General features: G+C 42.3%; 1 protein-coding gene across 1 annotated transcript; it reads right to left on the bottom strand.

The window, feature by feature from the left end:
* Window positions 1–1,205: 1,205 nt before the first annotated feature.
* On the bottom strand, window positions 1,206–21,071 carry LOC101174137 (ladderlectin-like). The gene is made up of 7 exons (XM_004079556.5): window positions 20,931–21,071; window positions 3,528–3,742; window positions 3,427–3,459; window positions 2,540–2,649; window positions 2,326–2,460; window positions 2,140–2,251; window positions 1,206–1,969 (listed from the first exon to the last, which is right to left on the bottom strand). The coding sequence occupies exons 2-7, from the start codon at window positions 3,595–3,597 to the stop codon at window positions 1,899–1,901; spliced, it is 531 nt and encodes a 176-aa protein (XP_004079604.1). The 5' UTR covers window positions 3,598–3,742; window positions 20,931–21,071; the 3' UTR covers window positions 1,206–1,898.
* Window positions 21,072–22,578: the final 1,507 nt, after the last annotated feature.

Raw genomic sequence — 22,578 nt, 5'->3', positions numbered from 1 at the left:
CATATAATAAGAGGGGAGTGCGGTGTTGAATGCAAAAGTATTATGATCAAATGTGGATAAAATATTTAGCCTAATTGTTTTAGTTAAAACTGAGCCACAAGGAATTAGGTGCCACCCCCTCTTTACCTCCCCTGATTGAGAATAAAAAGTTAACATTTGGTGAGGAAGCCCCTGTGAGAATAAAAGATGCATCAAGTCAGGTTTCAGTTCAAATCCAGACCTGCAACCAACAAGAATCATAAAAAAGAACAAATTAGTAAACAGTAATAAGATGTCTGACAGAGTTTAGTTTGTGTGAAAAGATACCATTCATTAATAATTTTAATCAAAAAAATAGTAAATTTCTATGGTTTAACTATTTTAGAGGACAGTTGTACCACTAGTACCACGGTGGTGTGGTATTAAAATCTGTCAAACGTTTGGACATGGGGGCCTGCAGGCTCCACCTACTTTTCTTGAGACTGATTGGTCAGTTGGAGCTCATTGTTACAGAGCATGTTGTTTGGACCCTTTAACCTTGTTTCCTTGAGTGGTGTTTTGAGCGTTTCCATTATCCCTTGTGCTATCCTAGGCACTTTAACATTGGGAGTTGGGTCATCTAGACCCACTAGACAGTGCTCTGAACCTTTTTTCTTCAATGATTTGTGATCTTCACTGGTGTCCATGGATTACATGAAATCTTTCCACCTTTATCCACCTTTGTCATGGTAGGGAGAACACGTCAATGGAAGGGTGGGGTCATCTAAGATAGCACAAGGGTTAAGTCTGTCCGAATCAAACCATTTTTGGTCTCCTGTTGGTTGTAGGTCTATAGAAAAATGGAACAGACCAGTTGGGTGGAGATACTGTTTAAACCCGTTGATTGGCTGAAGGTCATTAGGACAAAACAAAGCTCAGAGAAAACGGCTGTATTCCTTTTCGCGTCCACAACCTTCTCTCAAACAGAATGAAATGTTTTTTATCTATGAAGAACCAAAAACAAAGTGGAAAAAATGAGCTACTGGTTGACCTCTATTGCTGTTGTTAGCTGCACCCCCCATGCGCTGTGGCGGTCCAACTACTAGTGGAAACAATCAACTGAATTGCCTGGACCATTCTATAATGGGCCGGGGATTTCTGTTTTGAGGATGTAAGAGACTTTTTTTAGGTCTTAAACTTTTGATTTGATTTGAAATGGTTTATTTCAAGCAATCAAATAAGTATAATACACAAAAACAATCCAATCATCAGTTATACATTCATACAATGACGTATCAAACTCAGGATATTTAGACATATTAATAATCAGCTGATGAAGAACCCATTTCAGTTCAACTGTTGTTTTGATTGAATTGTCTGCTCAAAATGTTTGGCCTCTTGTTCCTGTTTCTTATTTTTCATATTGAAGCTCTACTTAGAACTTTGTCAAAATCAAGCAGTAAAAAAGGGGAAAGGTCTGCAATTTCTTATCTGGTCTGAAGATTTTGATCAGGAGTGTTTATACAGCATCGTCCTGCATAGACATCAATTCTGTTTCCTTTGACCTCTGTATCTGTACTCAGCTGCCTTCACTCGTCTTTGCTGTGTTGATACATTCTGACATTGAACAAAACACAAGGAAACTGGTCTTCACCAACTTTTTAATTTGCTTAAAATTGTAATTTGCTAAAAGAAAAGCAAAATAAACTACCAGAAAAAAAAGACCAGTTGACTTAAATGTGAAGTTTTTTACAAAAAACTTTCAGAAGAGTGCAGAGATCATCCAGCAGCATTGTGAGTGGCTGGTTCTGTCTCTGAAGCGACAGAGCTGAAGTACTTGATGGAGTTTTCAGAACTGGTGTGAAACTGATCAAACCAAACAAGCAGAGAGAAAAAAAGCAGGAATCTGTCAAGGTTAAAAGGCATCTTCATGTTGGAATTCAACATTTTCTTTTGGCACAGATGAAGGGTCTGCGCGCCCCGCACCTCACATCGTCCCAGCATCTTCTCTCTGTAGTGGTTGGAATGAAAAATGGTCATAAACTTTGGTTTACTGTGATAAATTACCATTTTTAGGGTATTTGAAATACAATTGGTCATGGTTAAACTCCTGCACAGCTGTATTGTTATTGATGCTGTCATCAGTTAGGTGATATATATATATAAAAAGTCCTCATTTACTTTTAGCACTCATTATCAAGCACTTCTGGTTGCCAAAGTAATTGTTGGGCTCATTGGGACACCAGTTGGTGTACTGGTCGTTGCTTCCATCACTCCAAAACCAAATACCATTCTGCAAACAGAAATGTTTCAGTCATAAGTGGTAAAAACACCCATAAAATCCAAGCATGTTAAGTATGTTAATACAGTCTGAGCATCAGAGCCTCCGATCCAAGTTGGTTTGTAGCGTCCTTGTTTCTGCTTTATCAGCGACAGGAGCTCGGTGTTCTCGAAGCGGTTCTTAACCGAGGCCAGGTTGCCCCCAATGGACCGGCAGAAACTCTACATGACAGATTACAGCAAAGATAAGTAAAAAATCAACCATTTTGAGGATTTAATCAAATCAATAAACCCATCTTACCTCGGCTTCAGCCCAAGTCATGGTGCTTGGAAAATAACTGAAGTGGCGACCGCCGAATGAAGTCCACGAAGCATGGTATAATAGTCGTTTCTTTTCCAACACCACCTTATCTTTAAAGGAAGTATTGCAAAGTTATAGAAAGCATAAGATTTAGAAAAGTTAAATAATTTGTATATCAATGAATTTTTTTTATGACGATTTAACATGATGAAAGATTTTTGGCACAAACGCCTCCAAAACAGCAATAATCACTGAGGAACTAGTTCCTTTGATCTCATTCATGATTTTATCCTTTTGACATGTTAAAAAACATTTCTGCCGTTCGGTACTTGCAGAACGCCTTAACTTCTGCTCATGTCTCAAAAACTCTTTAACCCCTTCATGCATGGAAGTTACTATGGTGTACAGCCTTGATAGAACATATATGAAATATACAATATTAAGCCAAAAGAAAATGATCAGTTTAGAAATAGTAGTTCAGAGACGATGGAATGCCAGATCCTGGAATGACTGATGCTGAGTTCATGACTGTTACTTTTGTTACACTGTTCTCCATTCAGAGACATTGTTTCTAACCATGTATAAGTCAACCTTTAGAGACAGAGGAACAACTATTACAGCACAATACCATATTTTGATCCATCTACAATTATACCTACAAATGACCATAAAATTGATGTTTTTTTACTGTACAAAATTCATGAAGTACATTTAAGTGGACAGGTAAATATATCTTGTAGAATTTAAAGATGTAGCTATTTTTTTCTAAAAAAGATTATTCTGTATTCCCAAAAATAAATAAAACCTAATTTCATTATGATGGTATTATAAGTCATGCATGTGAGGGTTAAAGTGTCTTGAAGGGTTTAATAAAAGCCACCACTGACCTTCAGCTGATTTAGAGGAAGCGGCCTCAGGAGCTGGAAAGAGTCAACAGATTTCAGTGAGTTTGTTTATACACATTTGGAGCATTAAGAGAAATACTAACCATCAGCTCTGGTCTGAGCTACGGCGGCACAAACAAGGACAAGCACAGCCAACTTCATCATCGCCATCATCAAGGAGTCGAGGTGTTGGTTGGTTCCAATCCCAGAGGCTCTGTCTCTCTAGGTCCAACCTGCTGCTTAGCTCTGAAGGAAGCCTGGCTGGTTTATACAGCTCCTTATCTCCTTATCTCCTCATCGTCGACTCACTGAGGAACTACTAAAAAGCAAACAGAAGAAGATAAGAGGCTGATTCAGACTTATCATCCTCAGGTCTGACCACAGAAGCATCATACGGGTAGAAAGTGTGTTTCCTCATTTTCAAGAAACAGTTGAAGCAAACTCTAACTGAAATGGTATCATGGCGATATTGAACAGGAGGTTGTCAGCCGAGATAACTGAATAGAACAAAAAAGATGGTCTGTGGTGTTTCATCAACTTTTACAACTCTATGAGAACAATAAACCAATATATATGCAATAATATGTATAGGCTTTAGCTTCATTGTTGACCATAACTCTTCAACCATTTATGAAATACATGTTGGATTTAGGTTAAGCACGTAAATGGTTAAAGAAGTACGGTAGTGAAAATAGCGTGTGTTATTTTGCCTTTGCCAGTGACATTTATGACGGTCTACTTAAACACCAATACAGCACATAACGCCGGATTTACACTAGTTACTGTCCCTCACGTTGCATGGGGATTCCATCTCATGACCATCAGTTAGTTTATATTGCCTCTATTACATCTCTGGTCTGCCCCGTGGCTTATGAAGGAGTGGTTTGTCCTGGCACCCCTGGGTTGAGTAGTTTGTCCCACCCTGAGTCCTTGAAAAATGCATGTTTTGTAACATAAATTATGTTAAGTTTTTGTGCTTATAAAATTTAACATTTGTCATCCATAGTTTGCTCATCGTAAACCCAAATAGTGCAATGAGCTCAAAAGTTTTATAATCACAGAACTCAAAAGTAACAAACAAGTCGAGTCAGCTTAAAACTTACAAGCTGATTCAACTTTGACCACAGTTATATCTTCATTGGACTAAAACATTTTGAGTAAATGAAACCTTGGTGTCAAAACTTATGAGTAAAGAGACGTGATGACATCATAACGTCCATGAACGTGAACTCAGCCACAGAAGTCTTCAAGATGTACTGTACTGAATAATTACAGACCTATCTCTAATCTGCCATTTTTAGGAAAGGTCCTTGAAAAAGTTGTCTACCAACAGCTCACTGATTTTCTCTTATTAAACAATTCATTTGATGTTTTCCAGTCAGGTTTTAGACCCCATCATAGCACAGAAACTGCTATTATCAAGGTAACCAACGACATCCGCCTGAACACTGATGATGGCAAAGTCTCTTGTCTTAATCCTGCTAGACCTGAGCGCTGCCTTTGATACTGTTGATCATGGGATCCTTTTGCACAGACTCCAAGACTGGGTTGGCATCTCTGGATCTGCCCTAAGTTGGCTCAAGTCTTATCTAGAAGACAGGAAATATTTTGTTGAAATTGGGAGTTGTGTCTCAGACTACATGGCCTTGACTTGTGGTGTGCCCTAGGGATCGATCCTGGGACCCCTTCTGTTCAACCTCTACATGCTGCCACTAGGGCAGTTAATTCGCAGTAATAACATATCTTATCACAACTATGCAGATGATAATCAGATCTATGTGTCACTGACAACAGGTGAATATGGGCCGGTGGATTCACTCAGCCACTGCCTCCAACAGATCAGTGCGTGGATGCAGAACAACTTTCCCCAGCTAAACTCAAACAAGACCGAAGTTATTATTTTTGGCCCACAGAAACAAAGAGAAAGTCTCAGCAGCTACCTTCATTCTCTGTGTCTTAAACCCACAAATCAAGTCAGAAATCTAGGTCTATCTATGATAAACAGGTGAGGTATAACTGCATGGCATAATCAACATTATGCATTAGCATAGCTAAAATAAGGGACTGACTTGGGTCGGTTTATATTAATCACTGAGCGTTTCTAATTCAGTGAATGTCTGTAAATGTTTACTTCACTGGAGAAAAAAATTTCAACGTTGATCCCAATGCATTTGTAGATATGATGTAATGTCATCTTATGTTTAGTGTATTTTTTTAAATAACAGTACAATTTAAAGATAATTTAAAAGAGTAGATGAACTGAACTGTGCAAGACAAGGGTGAAGTCATTTGAAATATGTATATGTCTCTGTGCAGCAAGAGCAGACTGCTGTTGTCAAACCTACTCCTGTCCTGCACTGGCTTCCAAAATACAAACGTGAGGAGGACCCACAGTTCTTCAAAGTTTGGAATGTAAGTACTTTATGATGCATAATGGTTTATTCGCTGAATAGTACCAGTGACAGTACTGGTCAATACTCCAGCTGTGTAGGCAAGATAACTTAACCAGAAAGTCATTCCAAAGCAATGTTGTGTGGCAGAGTACATAGTCTCCAAAAATGTTGCACTTCAGCTCATCTGTGCTCCTACACCTGGCTGTGGATCCTGCCTCTGGCTCGTCTCACGCCCCCAGCCGTCCCCTATTTCATCTGGATGAAGCAGATCTGCTGGACTTTAAATATGTAGTTGTTAAGATAGAACATTTTGTTCTTCTCTATGAGTTCTGGTACATCGCCTGTCCGTCCTGGGGGAGGATCCCTCCTTAATGTGGACACTTAAAATCTCTTTAATTGTCTTAAAATGTCATTCAATTTCAGGTTGTAGTTTTTGCATAAAGTTTTCTTCCCTCAAACGATCAATTCACTCTCTCTAATACTACACTGTTTTTTTTTCCTTTGCAAATTAAAGAGTCACCAAAGCCAGACATCAGCAGCACCTCTGTTGGCATTCTGACTGTCAACGACTACAATACAAGTTCAGTGCATCTCTGTCCGCTCAGTACAGCAATTGTGGTGGAAGATGAGCTTGTGGTAGGCGACATTCCCAAATGGGTAATTTTTTGAGTGCCAATGTTTGTGGGAAAGGGCAGCCAAAGAAAAAGTTTTATGTGGGAAAAGTGTAAAAAAAAAAAAGGCTGATACTCAATTTTTGCTTTTCTTGAAATGCAGAATGCTTTTTTTTAATAAAGTTGTATAAGGAAATGGTGTAAAAAAAGATTGGTGCACATTTGTTTGTTTTAAAGACTGATGTATTTTTTTTAATGGCTGATGCACTTTTTTTTACCCAAATTGTGCAGTGTTATACATTTTCTAGTACTACAAGTTGTTCAAATGTACTTGTGCAAGGTGGTTTAAAAATAAACTTGCAATTGCAATTCTGCCTCAGTTTTTCTTTTGTAAGAATGGCCCTGACTAAGAAGGATAAATAAGACTTAGTTTAGACTTCAAAAGATAAATTTTAAGTTGAGATATATTAAAGTTTTTTAGTTTATTAACTAATGTATTAAGGTTCAACACAATCAAAATATGCTAGTTCAGTAAAGTAAGAATCTTTAAGTTAATTAAATAAAAATTTATAGTTTACAGTTAATTAAATTGTGTTATTCTATTGAACTCAAACTTTTTTTAGTTCAAAGTAACGTATACTTTTTAAGTAAGTTAACTTAAAATTTATTATGTAATCGGTGTCCTCAAAAATTTTGAGTTCACTGAACTCATTCTGGTTTACAGTGTTTGTCCATTATGAACACAATGTTCGAGCAAAGGTGTCGCATCAATACACGTGGCATCAGAACACCATAGGCAGGAGGTCAATGAACGACACTGTAGTAGTTTCAGGCGACCTTCGGCCTTGTGTCTTAGACACTTGGGTAAAGAGAGGGGTAGAGCTGTCCACCGTTCACTACCTGGTGGTAAGTTGGATTCGCTGGCAGGGTTGAAGGCCGGAAAGACTTAGGAGGCACAAACGCACTGTGAGGGTCTGCTAGGAACCTCTTGCTGAGCCCTTCGTTTGGGAAGTCTTCTTTGGTCGCAGGGTCTCTGGTGCCTGTCGCGGCGGTAACCCCCGAATCCGCTGGTGGACACAGGGAGTAAAGGATCCCTTCAAGCTAAAGAAAGAGTCCTACTAGGCCTGGCTGGCTTGTGGGACTCCAGAGGCAGCCGACATCTACCGGCATTCTAAGCGAGCTGAGGCACGGACTGTTGCGGAGGCAACAGCTTAGTCCTGGGAGGAGTTCGATGAGGCCATGGAGAAGGTCTCGAAGAGATTCTGGCAAAACATCTGGCGCCTCAGAAACCTGTTCTCTACAGGCACTGTTTTCAGTGCAGGTGGGGAGCTGTTGAGTTCGACTGGGGACATTGTCGGGCAGTGGAAGGAATACTTCAAAGATCTCCTCAATCCCCCTGACATGAATTCTTTTGAGGAAGCAGAGAATGAGGACTTTGGAGTGAGGCTGTCTTTCACCCAAGCTGAAGTCACTGAGGTAGTCAATGAGCTCCTCAGTGGCAAGGCTACGGGAGTGGACAAAGTCCACCCCGAATACCTCAAGTCTCTGGATGCTGTGGGAGTGTTAGCTGACACATCTCTCCAGCATCTCATGGCAGTCGGGAACTGTACCACAGGACCGGCAGACAGGGGTTGTGGTTCCCCATGACCGGAGGGTGTTTTCAACTACTGGGGAATTACACTTCTCAGCCTCCCTGGGAAAGTCCTTAACAGGATCCTAGAGAGGAGAGTCCGTCCACTAGTCAAACCTCAGATTCAGGAACAACAGTACGGTTTCCGCCCCGGTCAGTGGACCACCTCTAGACCCTATTTAGGATGCTGGAGGATTCATGCGAGTTGGAGAAGGCGTTTGATCGTGTCCCCAGTGGTATCTTGTGGAGGAAGCTCTGGGAGCATAGGGTCCGGGGAGCGTTTGTGAGGGCTGTCTGGCCTCTGTATTCAAGGATTCAAGGAGTGTTTTTTGCCATTTTCAGTAAACAGAGCAGTTTCACAGAATTGGAATTTGCAGCGGTACTAATGTGCAACATAAAACACGTAAGAATAGAAAAAATGAACAACAGTAAGCAAAATTAAAAAATGACACAATGGTCAGAACAATATATAGAATAAGTAGTGCAAACAGTGAAAACTGAGGATGATCAAGGTGCAGGTAGTGGACTGGTGACTGACTGGGCATATAAGTGAGAGTTTAGCACTTCCTCTCCTGTAACCGAAACGTGGTGGGGGAGAGGTGGTTCGGAGGGGTCATGCTGACCTCAGTAGGAGTGCTGGGGGAGGAACGTGGCTCCAAAGTTACTGAGCTAACCTGTGCAGTGAGGGGGGTGGAGGAGGGGAGTGGTACTTCAAACCTGGCATAAAAGGTGTTAAGCCTCTCAGCCAGTTGCAGGTCGTCAGCAGCATGTTGGGCTCTGGGCTTGGAGTTGGTGATTTGCCTAAGACCTCTCCAAACAGAGGTGACGTCAGTATCCAAGATTTGCCCTTCCAGGCGTTTATTGTGCTCGTCTGTTCCATCTCTTTTGAGAACTGGTACTTAGCACCCTTACAGCTCTTTTTTGTCTCTGGCTCTGTAGGCTGCTATTTTCTCCTTCCTCAACTGTCTCGGTCTGAGTGTGAATCAGGGTTTGTTATAAATACATCCCAGTCCATTGTGTCCAGACACGTGCAAAGCTCCTTCACAGCCTCCCTGGGCCACATCATAGGCTACGTTCACACTGCAGGGCTTAATGCTCAATTCGGATTTTTTGAAAAAATCTGATTTGTTTGCTAGACCGTTCACATTTCCAAGTAAATCCGAACTTTTGTGATCTCCAGTGTGACCGTGACACGACCCAAACGAGACCCGCATGCGTAGAAGCCAGAAGAATACTCAACGGTGAACGACGTCACTTGTTTGCGGAGCAAACGTTAACAATGGATGTCAACAACAGTTTTGTCAAAAGCGGAGCTCTTTTTGTAATATTAAATTTATTTTCACGAAGGAGCAGCACAATTACAATCTTCTCATTTTAAGAAAGCAATGGAGTCGGGATCGTCTGTACCCACTGTAGTGGAAAAGAAATGTGCATGTGTTGGGGCCGCGCGCCCCGTGTGTGTGTGTGCAAGCGCGTGCCGCGATAGAGAATAGGGGGGGTGGGCAGTGTGGGCGCACATTCATGTTGTGTGTTACGGAGGACAGTAATAAAAGAAGGTTTCCCCCAGATTAAATGCTATGGACTCTTTATTAACCCGTTCTGGAGAATCTAAGGATCAGAAAAGGGAGGAGGAGGAGGATCGCCTCGGGTCCCCTGCGCTTCTGAGCACGGTCGGAAAGGGGAGAAAGAAAAAAAAGTCATCGCGGGAAAGGTTCAACACCACGCTCTGCCATTTATCTGGAAATTTTTTCAAAAACCGCCCAGTTGCGATAAGAGCCCTGGAGTTTGGCCTGAAAAGAGCGATCACCCCAAATATTAATCCAATCGGGGATCTCGCTTCCCTTCCACTGACTGGTCTCAGCAGCATCGTCCACCATGGTTGATGTTTACGTTCTCGTTCCCGCCTACTTCAACGCAAAATGATGACGTTTGTTGCGTGTCGATGACGTACGGTTCGGAATCAAGTCGCCTGGCCGGTCAGACGGCGGTCGCAATTGAAAAGAACGGCTACAATTCGGAATCAGGACGGCAAACCCACGGGGCCTGGGTCGCAATTGAAAAGATCGGATCTGTGTCATTCAGACTGTCATGAAAAGATCGGAATTGGGCCGCTTAGGGGCAAAAAATTCGGAATTGGGTCGTTTCAGCCTGCAGTGTGAACGTAGCCTTAGAAGTCCTCACTGTAGGTTTAGAGAGCTTCAGCTTTTGCCTGTATCCGGGGATATGGTGAATCAGGGCATGGTCCAAGAAGCCCAAAGCCGCGCGGGCCACAGCTCTTTAAGCACCACTGTCTGTTGTAGCAGTGATGTAGCAGTGATTCCCAGACACAAACTGTTTGTATCTGGGAAGCTCCTGGCTCAGATTCCATTCATGAAAATCCCCAAGGATAATAATCAAAGAGTCCGAGAAGGTTCGTTCCACACAGAGAATCTGCTCCGCGAGCGCGCTCTGGGCCTCGTGCACGTCTGCCCACGGCGGGATGTAAACAGCGGCCAGAATGAATGAAGCAACTCACGCGGGGAGTTAGTATGGTTTGCAGTTCATGAAGAAATATTCCACCGCAGGAGAACAGTGCATTGAGATCACAGTCACATCCGAACACCAGGCGTTATTGATGTAAAAACAGACACCTGCGCCTCTTGCCTTTCCTCCGGAGAAGTCCCGTTGTCTGTCCGCGCAGAGTAGCTGGAAACCCTCCAAATAAAGCGCGCAGTCTGGGATCTGCTTGTTGAGCCACGTCTCCGTGAAGCACAGGGCACAAGAGGAAGAAAAGTCTCAGTTCTGACGCATCAGCAGTGACAGTTCATCCATCTTGTTGCCGAGTCAGCAAACGTTGGAGAGGAAGATTCTAGGTAAGGGCGAACATGAGCCGCGTCTCCGGAGGTGTACAAGGACTCCCGAGCATTTCCCTCTCCGCCGGCGTCTCATTCTTGCTTTTAAAAATTTGACTAAATCTGCCGCAGCCGCCAAAAAAAACGGCAGTAAGTCTGACAGTCAACGTTCTGATGGTTAGAAGCTCTTCACTGGTGTAAGAGCACACTGACAAAAACAAACATAACACAGAGCACACTAGCACCAGGGCAACCATCCTCTGCGCCATCTTGGTTGAATTCCTGAATGACGGGACCAAGATCTTGCATAGCTGGCAGTAAGTCAGACCTATTCCAGTTGCACAGTGGACTTCAGCAGTGCTGCCCTTTATCACCGGTTGTGTTCAAAGTTTTATGGACAGAATTTTTAGGTCCAGCTACGGACTGGAGGGGACCTGAGTTGGGGACCACAGGATTTCCTCTATGCTCTTTGCAGATGATGTTGTCCTGTTGGCTTCATTGAGCCGGGACCACCAGCGTACATTGGGGCAGTTTGCAGCGGAGTTCGAAGCGGCTGGAATGAGGGTCAGCACCGCTAGATCTTAGGCCATGGTTGTCGACTATAAAAAGGTAGTTTTTTTATGTAGTAAACCTGCATGCTTGGTATGTCATCATCTCTCTGTGGATGTCCTTACCCCAGTGGGAGGAGTTTAAATGTCTTGGGGTCTTGCTTAAGAGGGAGGGAAGACCGGAGAATGAGTTTGACAGGCGGATCGGAGCAGCATTCGTTGTTATGCGGTCACTGTACTGGTCTGTTGTGGCAAGGAAAGCTGAGCCAGAAAGCAAAGCTCTGAATTTACCGGTCAGTCTTCTTTTCAATACTCTGCTATGGTCATGAGCTCTGGGTCATGACCGAAAGAACTAGGTCCCAAATACAAGCGGCTGAAATGAACTTATTCCGTAGGGTGGCAGGGGAGACAGGGTGAGAAGTTTGGTCACTTGTGGAAAGCTCAGAGTGGAACCGCTTCTCCTCCACATCGAGGGGAGCCAGTTGAGGGGACTCAGGTATCTATGTCTCTCGGCCTGCCTGGAAACGCCTCGAGGTCCCCCCAGAGCAGCTGGAGGAAGTGGCCGGGAAGAGGGAAGCCTGGGCGCCTTTGCTTGGACTGCTGCCCCGGCGACCCGGTCCTTGATAAGTAGAGGAAGATGGATGGATTGACGGATGATTAATGAACCTTCTACTATATTATTTTGTGCCAACACAACAGAGATGCATCACAGACAGACCAGTGGAAATCAGCCTTAACCTTGTGCTATCCTATGGGATCCAGATGACCCGATCCTTACATTGACATGTTATCCCTAGCATAAACACAGGTGGATAAAGGTGAAGAGGATTTCATGTAATCCATGACAACCAGTGAAGATCACAAATCATAGAAGAAAAAAGGTTTAGCGCACTGTCTAGTGCAGGGGTGTCAAACATACGGCCCAAGGGCTGTATCCGGCCCGCCAGGTGGTTTAGTCCGGCCCACACACGAAGTGTAAAAATCATAAGGATGTTTAAAAAAGTAAGCAAGTTTCTAGTCCATTCCTGTGGCGAGTTATGATTTTTTAAAGAAATAACCGAAATACGCAATTCCGCCACTAGGAGGAGCAAAGGAAAATCTTAACAGGTGTAACAAAATAACTCTGCATGTGCCAAAAACGAAACCTAACAGCTCTGTGTCTGGGTAGGCAGTAGTTTGGTTCCCTGTGAGCTTAATCACTGAAGGATGATCAGTAGTGACACTCTAATGACCAAAATGTTGTCAAAAAGAAAAAAAAAGTTGAAGTGAAGTCCTGAGCTTTCCAGGAAAATGGAAAGCGTTTTATTTGTTCACAGAGCTGAATGTAAACCTGCATGCTTGGTATGTCATCAACAGGTTCTCCAAGAATACAACATTCAGCACCACTATGAGACTCACCACAAAGAAAAGTTTCACCATTTGCAGTTAAGAAATGTTTTTTTTAGCAATTATTAGCTGGACAGATAAATAACCGTCTGCATTTACTACAGTGGGATGTTTGCAAGTTTAATTCAGTTTAATTTTTCATTGATTTGCATATTTATATTCTAGGCAGGTGTTTCATTTTTTCTGTAGCCCCTCTTGAGTTTATTATCGGGATTGCGTCAGATGTAAAAAATTCAGTCTGTGAATATTGAATAAACAAATTTTTTTTAAGTGAAATGCATTTTATTTGAGATCCATTGGACTCTGTGAATGAGTGTGTAATTATAACTGATTAGGCTACTGTGTTGGTTGAGGCATTTTTTCCAACTCAGTAAAAAAAAAAAAAACGCTGTTTTTTGCTTTTATGTTAGTGGTCCGGCCCACTTGGGATCAGACGCCTTGAATGTGGCCCCCAAACCAAAATGAGTTTGACACCCCTGGTCTAGATGAGCCCACGCCCAACGTTAAAGTGTCTAGGATAGCACAAGGGCTACAGGTTAACTTAATCATATGATCTACTTCAAAAGCTCATCTGAACTCTGGACGGGACAAGAAAAGCAAACAGCTCCACCTGTAGGGCAGACTCTGTTTGTTTTCAGGCAAGCCCTTGTGTGCTTAAGTGAAAGGTGCACATGCAAACAGACTCACCTGAGAATCAAAGAGACAAACCATTGGTATAATAGAAGGAGTGGAAATCTAATTCTATAAGTAACAAAAGTCTCATCAAGAAAATGATCTAAATTGTCTTTTCAACTACAGGGCAGTCAGAGTTCGAACTTTTAGGCCTGACTTAGAGGAGGACCTGGTCCAAAATTAAGCCTAGTGGACGTACTAAAAGGTTGTTCGCGTGGGGCAAAATCAACTTTGGACATGAGCTGGCTCCAATCATTCACCTTAAAGAGTGGCTTAAGGCCGTGTCACACAGCTACTAGGAACAATTTGCTCATTTTCCAGGTATGAAATTTCAAAATACCTGCATGATTTACGTAATTCATAAGTGTTTCTTGTGTTTGTCATTCATCAATGTGGACAGATGTCCGTCGAGGGTTTTGGCCGATGGTCTTTACATGAATTCAGTTTTAAGCTTTTTGGTCGTTTAAGAATTAAGTAGTTCAGGCATATTTAAAATAATTTATGCACAATTATTACTTGAATCTTATGCAAAATCCTGTGCAAACACAAATTTGTGGCTTTACAGAACCATTAAACGTATATCGAACAGACTCTTCACACGTACCATCGATGTATAACTTTTGTATCGCGTCGACGGTGCACAAATCACGTTAAAGTTACGTAATTGTCACACGAATCACTAATAGAATTGCAGATAAACTGCACAATTGTCATACATTGTTTATGTTCTTCATTAGTTTACGTGTTCTTTGCGTGGTTTACTCGTAGTTCGTGCGTGGTTTCAACGTGGTTCATTCGTGATACATCTGTGAAATGTTCACGTCAAGACCACAACTCTTCTCACTTTTTCCACGGATTTTGTTAGCAGACATCCTGGAAACGTTCTGAGAAGGACAGATGCAGTTTGGCGTCCAACAGAAATTCAATAAATACTCATTGCTTCTAACTGTGTTAAAATCCATAACTAAATATAGTTTTCTTTTTCAACACAATCTGGACAAGTGAAAATCTAGAGTTGCTCTAATTTAGTTGATTCCTTTGGTCATAAAAGGTTGGAGTAAAGTGTGAAAAAGAAGGCTTCTGCGGGTCGTTCAACAGGATTTGCAACCTTATTAACTAAAGGTTAAAATAGCTCAGTTAATAAGAATTAGAAACACAAATAAACGATATTTATCACTATGTGACATGTGACAGCTACATGAGGCTGCTGTTTGTGGATTTCAGTTCCGCCTTTGACACCATCCTTCCTCACAGACTTGTTTCCAAACTAGAGGCCCTCGGACTCCCCACCTCCACATGCCTCTGGATTTTGGACTTCTTGACAGCCCGCCCCCAGAGGGTTAAAGTAGGATCCCACATGTCGACAGCTCTCACCCTCATTACCGGCCCCCCACAGGGCTGTGTGCTGAGGCCCCTGTTCTACACCCTCTACACACAGGACTGCACCTCCACCCACTCCAGCAATACCATCATTAAGTTTGCTGATGACACCACAGTAATGGGCTGGTTTATTTTGTGTTATGTGGAAAACCTGGAGCGCTAAAGCCTATGAAACGTTTTGCTCTCTTTAATGTTGATCCTCTGCCTGTTGGCTGGGTTGCAGCTTTTTCTGTGTCATGGCGACACATTAACGCCCAGGGCGTTAAGTAAGGGTAACCTCCAGATTTGTCCGGGCAGTCACTGACTGATGTCAACAAATCGACTGGTCTCCATTTTAATTTAGCTTTCTTGAGAAATGCGACTGTCGCCTCCCAATTATAAATGCTAAATAGCGAACACCTGCTGAATTTCCTGAAAAAATTGCATTTAGGTCGCCACGCAGCATTGTGGGATATTTGACCATCATCTTAGCAGCAGCCAGTTTCTCTGAAGCAGAAACCATTTTCTTTTAGTTCTTCATTAAATATAAAAACCACTGATGACAGTGATGACAGATGCTGATAAGCAGAAACTCTTTCACACTTCTGTGCCACTCGGAGCCAGCAGTGACTCAACATTATCATAAAGAACACATTCGTGTGAGCTTTAAACACCAGCTTGTTCAGTTAAAGATGTAAGCACAGACCTCCTTCCATTTATGGAAAGTATTTTGACCTAACTCAAGAAGGAGCTGAAGCTGTAAATGATGCAGAATTCGCCTCTAGTTCACTAAGATGTTCAGAACTTAACAATCCCATATTAGACTGACGTGGTCACACCTGAGGTTGGAATAAACTGAATTGTTTTAATAGGATATTTAAAGAGAGAACAATTAACAACAATGATCTTATTTCAACTAAATATAGACAGCGTAAAAACATGTAAAAGAACATTTACCAAATTGTGATTCCCCCCATAAAATACAATCACTTCAAGGAGGTGGAGTTTGGGTCTGACTTAGGGTCAGCACCTTATTTAGAAATGTTTTCTTGATGTGTTTGTTACGGTTCTACAGTTGAGGGAGGGGTCCTCACTTTCATTGGTAACACGTAATTGAATTAAGTTTATTTTACCTGATCTCTTATGTCTATCCAACTCAATTCAGTATGTTGATCTAACTTAATCTATTTTGTTTATGCAAATTAATATTTATCCAATTTTTCTGATATTTAATTCAGGACCACACATTGTAACTAAGCACAAGGCGGTCACCCCCCCCCCCCCCCCCCCACACACACACACACTCATGGTGCAGAAACAAATAAACATACTAGGATAAAATTATTGTTTCAATTCAATTGTTTACAATTTTTTTCGTTGGAACAAATTAACACAAATTCACACAATGTACAAAGTTAACTTCTTCCTCAAAACTATTATGATTAGAAGTTGATGCGAAAATATTCCTGATCAATACTCCTGGTAGCAGCAAGAGTCTCTGGATTCTGCAGTCATTGATGCACAGGGCGCCCTGTCCAAGAGTGCCCTGAGCATTATGATGTAATTGAATGAAAGTAAAATAACTATGTCTGATAACTACATGATATTTAAAGTTGATTGTGTCAGAAACGATCTTGAGGACCAACCAAAAATGCCAGACCCAGGGATGCAAGAACTAGATATTTATTTGGTGAGGAGACTGAGGAGCTGGAACTTGTAGTACGCAGAGTAGAAACCAGAGGGCACAGCAAGTGACAGGAGCAGCCAGCTGACTGTGAGGCGAGGAAGGCGAAAAACTCTGTCTCTTAGAGGGAACCAGGGAGGGGAGTGTAAACCTTGAATGAGGAAGTCTTTTACAAACCGGTGCCTGGGATGACAGGATCTTGGGGAGGATCCGATTTGGATTTGCAGCTTTGTGGAGGAGAGCACAGAGCTTGACAACCTGAGGCGTTCACACAGACAGGAAAAGCGATCAATAGCTTGAACTCGTGAACAGAGATCATTAATGTGGCTGGTAGTCAGGCAGAATGGCTATATGTTCCGGCGTTGACTGAAGCTGCGTGGCAGTCATAAATACTGAGGCGCACAGGTGGGGAGAATCAGACCTGACGAGCAGCAGTTGCGAGGGCGGGGCGGCAGGGGCCATGACAGTACCTACTCAACGACTGGCACTCGACAGTTGTGCAGGTTGGTCAGGATGGTCACTATGAAACTGGCTAATCAGAGTCCTCAGGACCATAACCCTCCCAAGCTACCAGGTCCTGCAAGCCTCGTCCAGGGCGGCGAAAACGGAGGAGGCGTCTAACTGTATAAACAGGACCCCTATCAATGTACCGAGCTGGCGATGGAGCGTCGGCAGGAGGGACAAGAGGGCCGGTGTTGACAGGCTTCACCATGGAAGTCTGGAAGTTGGGGTGTATAGGGGGAGTCCGGTAGACGCAGGCGAACAGCAACTGGATTGACCACTTTGGAGATGGGAAAGGGACCAACAAACCGCGGAGCCAGTTTCCTGTTCTCAACACGAAGAGGCAGATTGGTAGACAGCCAAACCCTTTGACTGACTTGATAGGAGGGAGCAGGAATCCTTCGTTAGTTTCCTGTTTTTTCGTGTGTGTAGAGCTGCTCAAAGACTAGCAGTCGGAGGTTGAAGTGGAAAACAAGAGTCAGACGCTGAAGGACGCTCAGAAATAAATAAATATCTTCCTGACAGCATTTTATATCGATACTAATATCGCCAAAAGACTATAGCAATATTTTGTTGAATCAATTTTTTCCTACCCCACTAATTTCCACATGGGTATCTTTCTTACCCTGTGTCCGTCCGTTCGATGCTCTTCATACTTTGTCTGGACAGCTCTGGTGTCTCACCAGTAACCTTTAAGGTAGATCCCTTTCCATGTTTTTTACTAGCATCTCTTCTGACGACATTAAATGATAATGATAAATGACGTATGTTTTACAGTTACAGTCCTGTTCACCCAAACACACACACATTCACACACTGATGACAGAAGATGCCGTGCAAGGCCTGAACATTCTAATGAACAAACGATGACATAAACTGACATCAAACATGCTTTGCAAACCGTCTTCTGGGTCACTAAGAACATCTACTTTTGCACTGCAAATATTTCACCGTTAATTCAGTAGGGGTGTAACGGTAGACATAGTTGTTCTAAACCGTTTCAGTATGGAAATTTCGATTCTGATCACTTATGTACCGTTTTGTTTTTTCTTTTTTTTGGTTTGATTTCCCCCCTCAAATGTATTAACTTTCCACTGAGGCGGAACTAATGTTAACCACGAGTTTCCGCAGAGATGCTCAACGGTGTCTGCGCACGTTCAGGGTGTGTTGCTCAGTTTGCCGGAACAGTAATAAAAAAGAACGGAGAGTGGTTCTATTAATGACCCGCTATGGAGGCTCTGAGGATCCGAATGGGGAAGTGAACCCCGAAGGAAGATCCGCTTTCGGCCCTGGAGAGGATCTCCCCGGCCTGCGCCTCATCACAGTTCAGTTTCAACAGCTATGAGGAGACGAAGGTGACAGCGAGGCCAGAGATTGGCCTCAAACCCCCCCACCCCCCCATCTCCTTAAAATCTCCTGTGTGGGGAGAAAACTTTGGCTTTGTTGTCAGCATCCATAAAGGGGAAAGACTGTGTGTCGACATTGTTACACAAAGATGCCACAGTAACACATCTAACCTGTTAACAAACTTAAAATGGCATCACCGACTGTAACAATCAAGTATACAAGAAAAAAAAATGTTCAAGTTAAAATCTTTTTTTTTTTCAGTCCAGTGTATCCAAAGTTTTTGGTTCATGGCAGCTAATAGTTTTTCTTATTTTCTAAAGCAGATCACCTGCATAGGTCAATTTTATTTATTGTTATATAAAACCAATAAATGCATTTTGTAAGAATTTCTTGTCTCCCTTTTTGTGCTGAAGAAATACAGACAACGTACTGAACAGAGCCCCATAAAATTCTGAACCGAACCAAAATGAGATTTTAGTGTACTGTTACACCCTTATAATTAGTTCTATTGAGTTTGTAATTATTACTCTGTTGTTAAACTCATTAATGAAGAAAATCAGTTAGAAATAAAAAGACTCAACAGTCTCTGGATAGTAAATGCATACGTTACTGCCCCCTGGTGTCAGGAGCTAAACATTACACCTGATCTGACTTTTTACAGGACCTTAAAACAGTACTGCTTAGGGCTTTACAGGCATAAAACTTAAGTGGAATTATATAATACCCACAATGCCCCAAACCCTTTCAAAGATAATCAATAAAATAAGAATAAAACCTAAAAAATAGATAAAACTGAAGTGGAAATCTGAATGTTGCTGATGTGAGGCTGATATTTTGGGGATCTGTCACCGCCAGTGACCGACCCACTCATGATCAAAGAGGATGTCACCACCTGATCAAGCATCAAGCAGCCAGACATGACCAGTGTCTGCATCCTTGAGGCTCTCAGACTGTTCTGCAGGTAAGATCCAAAATAACTGAATAAAGCCTCAATGTAAGTTTTAGAGGCCTGCAGCAGAGGACATCAAGGTCCATGAGGCCTCGTACTGTAAAATTATACCAAATGAATGTGACGTCCCAGGACCATAAAAACCTTCATAAACCAATCAAAAAACTTCAGGGAACCAATTTAAAATTGGTGAAATGTGTTCCTGCCCCCGGTCCTCATCAGCACACGTGGGGCTGAATTCTACAGAAGGTGAAGGTTTGAAATCCTCTTTGTAGGAAGACACGAGAGCAGGGAGTCTCAATATTCTACTAGAAAGAAAGCATCCAGTAGCACCTCCATGCTAGCAAGAAAGAGGAACGGGCAATGTTTGAAAGATGATGCAGTCCTGTTTTTGTGGGGTATAATTCATCTCAGAGTCAAAAATAAACTCTGGTGTCTTGAATTGATTGTGAAGGTCCCAAAATGCAGGGACTTTTTGCTGCAGGGTTTTTTTGCCACACTGTTCCATTCTACGCCACACCAGATGGGTTTTCCTTCAGCCATACTCGTGTCATGTCCACCCAATCCGTCCCTGAGGGGGGTTGTCGGGGCTACACTTCATGTTCCATGTCCCTGAGGATGGTCGCCCTTCATCCCCCTTGGCCATGTTTCCTGCCCCTGGGGAGAGTCATTGGGACTCCTCCTCTTCGTGCCTGTTCCTGAGGAAAGGTGTTCTCTGATGCTCCTCACATCTGTCTGGCTCGTTATTGTTTTGTTCCTCCAGGTCCCCTCCTCTCAGATGTACCGGGCATCTGGGATCTGCCCTTTTGGGGAGGAGTACTGTAAGGATTCTGTGATTTTGTTTGGTTTTTCAGTTTTTGTTATTTTCTGAGTTGCCCTGTCAGTCACACCAATTCCAGGTTTCAGTTAATTGCCTTCACCTTATACAAGCGTCTCAGTTTTCAGGTCATCTGCTCTGCTTTGTCACTCTGTTGTTGCTCTCTGGGTTTTGTCATGGTTCACTTTCAGTCACCAAGCCTGGTCTCCTGCATTTTGGGTTCTGCACCACCAGTTCCTGACACCAGGTTTCTCACACTCTGAAGAGTTTATTTTTAGTTTTAATAAAATGTTCTCTGCCATCCATGACTCAATGTCTAAAAAAATACAGTTTAAAAGTGCATTAACTGAGTCTTCCTCCTCAGGAGACACAGCAATGTAAAGTTGTGTGTCATCAGCATAACTATGTAAACAAACCACATCCTTTTTGATGACACCCTCAAGTGGCAGCAGAAATAGATTAAAAACTGGTGAGCCTAAAATTTATCCTTGGATAACCCCACTGTGGATTTTATGGATTTCTGAAGTAATATCTTTGAGAGAGCAATACAACCAGTTCAGAACAGAACCACAGAGGCCCATATTTCTCAGCCTGTTTTAGAAAAAATGTTATGATCTTGTCATGTTGGAAAGAGGAGGAAGCTGCCTGATGTAAAACAAGCAAATCATGTAAAGGAAGGTGGTGAAATCCAGACATTAGTATGGGTGGTGGTCAATCCTGTCCAAAGGTAAAGGTAATCAAGGGTTGATCAGGCTGTAAGAAGAAGTAGAATTACTAACTTTTCAGATGCCAACTTAGTAACTTCTGACCAGGTGTGGTCTCAATAGCACTAGGCGTTAGTTGGACTGGCAGGTAAGTGCTGGTAAAAACCAGTCATTAATAGAGCCAGGGCAGGTGGAAGTGGGTTTCAGGAGCCCCCCACCATTAATCCAGTTCACCTGTGGAGATGAACATGAAAAACAGCAGAAAAGGTCAGAGGATAGCACCACTCCAAATCGTCCCAGCATCGTCTGTCTGTTTATTGTGATGAATTACCTTTTCTAGATTTAATTTTTAGGGTATTTGACATACAATGGGTCATGCTTAAAATCTTGCAGAGATGTATTAATATAGATTCTGCCATCAGTTATAAAAAGTTCTCATTTACTTGTGTAACTCATTTGCAAACACTTCTGTTGGCCATTGTGATTGTTGGGCTCATTGGGACACCAGTTGGTGTACTGGTAGTTGCTCCCATCACTCCAAAACCAAACACCATTCTGCAAACAGAAATGTTTTGGTCATAAATGGTAAAAACAACCAGAGAATCCAAGTATGTTAAGTATGTTAATACCGTTGGAGCATCAGAGCCTGCGATCCAAGTTGGTTTATAGAGGCCTTGTTTCTGCTTTATCAGCGATAGGAGCTCGATGTTCTCGCAGTTGTTTCTAACCGAGGCCAGGTTGGCCCCAATGGAGCCAGTTGAGGTGGCTCGGCCATCTAGTCTTGAAGCCTCCTGGACGCCTCGCTGGGGTGATATTCCATGCATGTCCCACTGGGCAGAGGCCCCGGGGAAGACCCAGGACACGCTGGAGAGACTACGTCTCTTGGCTGGCCTCGGGGTCCCCCCAGAGGAGCTGGAGGAAGTGGCTGGGGTGAGGGAAGTCTGGGCATCTCTGCTTAGACTGCTGCCCCCGCGACCCGGCCCTTGATAAGTGGAGGAAGATGGGCGGATAGATGATTAATTAACCTTCTATTATTTGTGTCAACACAACAGAGATGCACCACAGATGGATCAGTTTAAATCAGTCTAAGAGTTAACTTATTCATACAATCCCCTTCAGAAGCTCATCTGAAATCCGGATGGGACCACAAAAGCAAACAGTTCCACCTGTTAGGCCAGGCTCTCTGTTTGCTTGCAAGTGAGCCCCAGTGTGCTTTAATTCAATTCAATTCAATTTTATTTGAAGTGAATTATTTATTTTTTATTTTCCCTTACAGCATTACTCTATTATAAAAAAAATGCAAAATAAAAAAATAAAAAAGTAAAACAATGGTTAAATTGATTGACTTTTAATGATATTACTTCACTGCTCCAAAAATTGATAAATTGATTCAAAAATCTTTCCTAATGTAGCATAATTTTGCACATGTTTTTAACTTTTGATACTTTATTTTGCTATGAAAATCTCTGAAACAGTGTTGTCTACTTTACTGATATAGTATTATTTTCGAATCATATGAATGACTTTTATAAGTAACATGATCTGCATATATTTTATATATATTTTATATACTTGATCTGCATTTACCATGTTGTTATAAATAGTTATTTTTACATTACAATTAAGTAATTCATGTTTGTCATGTGCTTTATTGATATTTCAAGATTCTTAATTCTGTCTGATAAAAGCTAGGAACCGGATAATGATAAATCAAATGGTTATA

Source organism: Oryzias latipes, chromosome 18 (genome assembly GCF_053564925.1).
Source record: "Oryzias latipes strain Hd-rR chromosome 18, Olatipes_Hd-rR_3.1".
Lineage (NCBI taxonomy): Eukaryota > Metazoa > Chordata > Actinopteri > Beloniformes > Adrianichthyidae > Oryzias > Oryzias latipes.
This window is presented reverse-complemented; position numbering and strand designations above follow the sequence as displayed.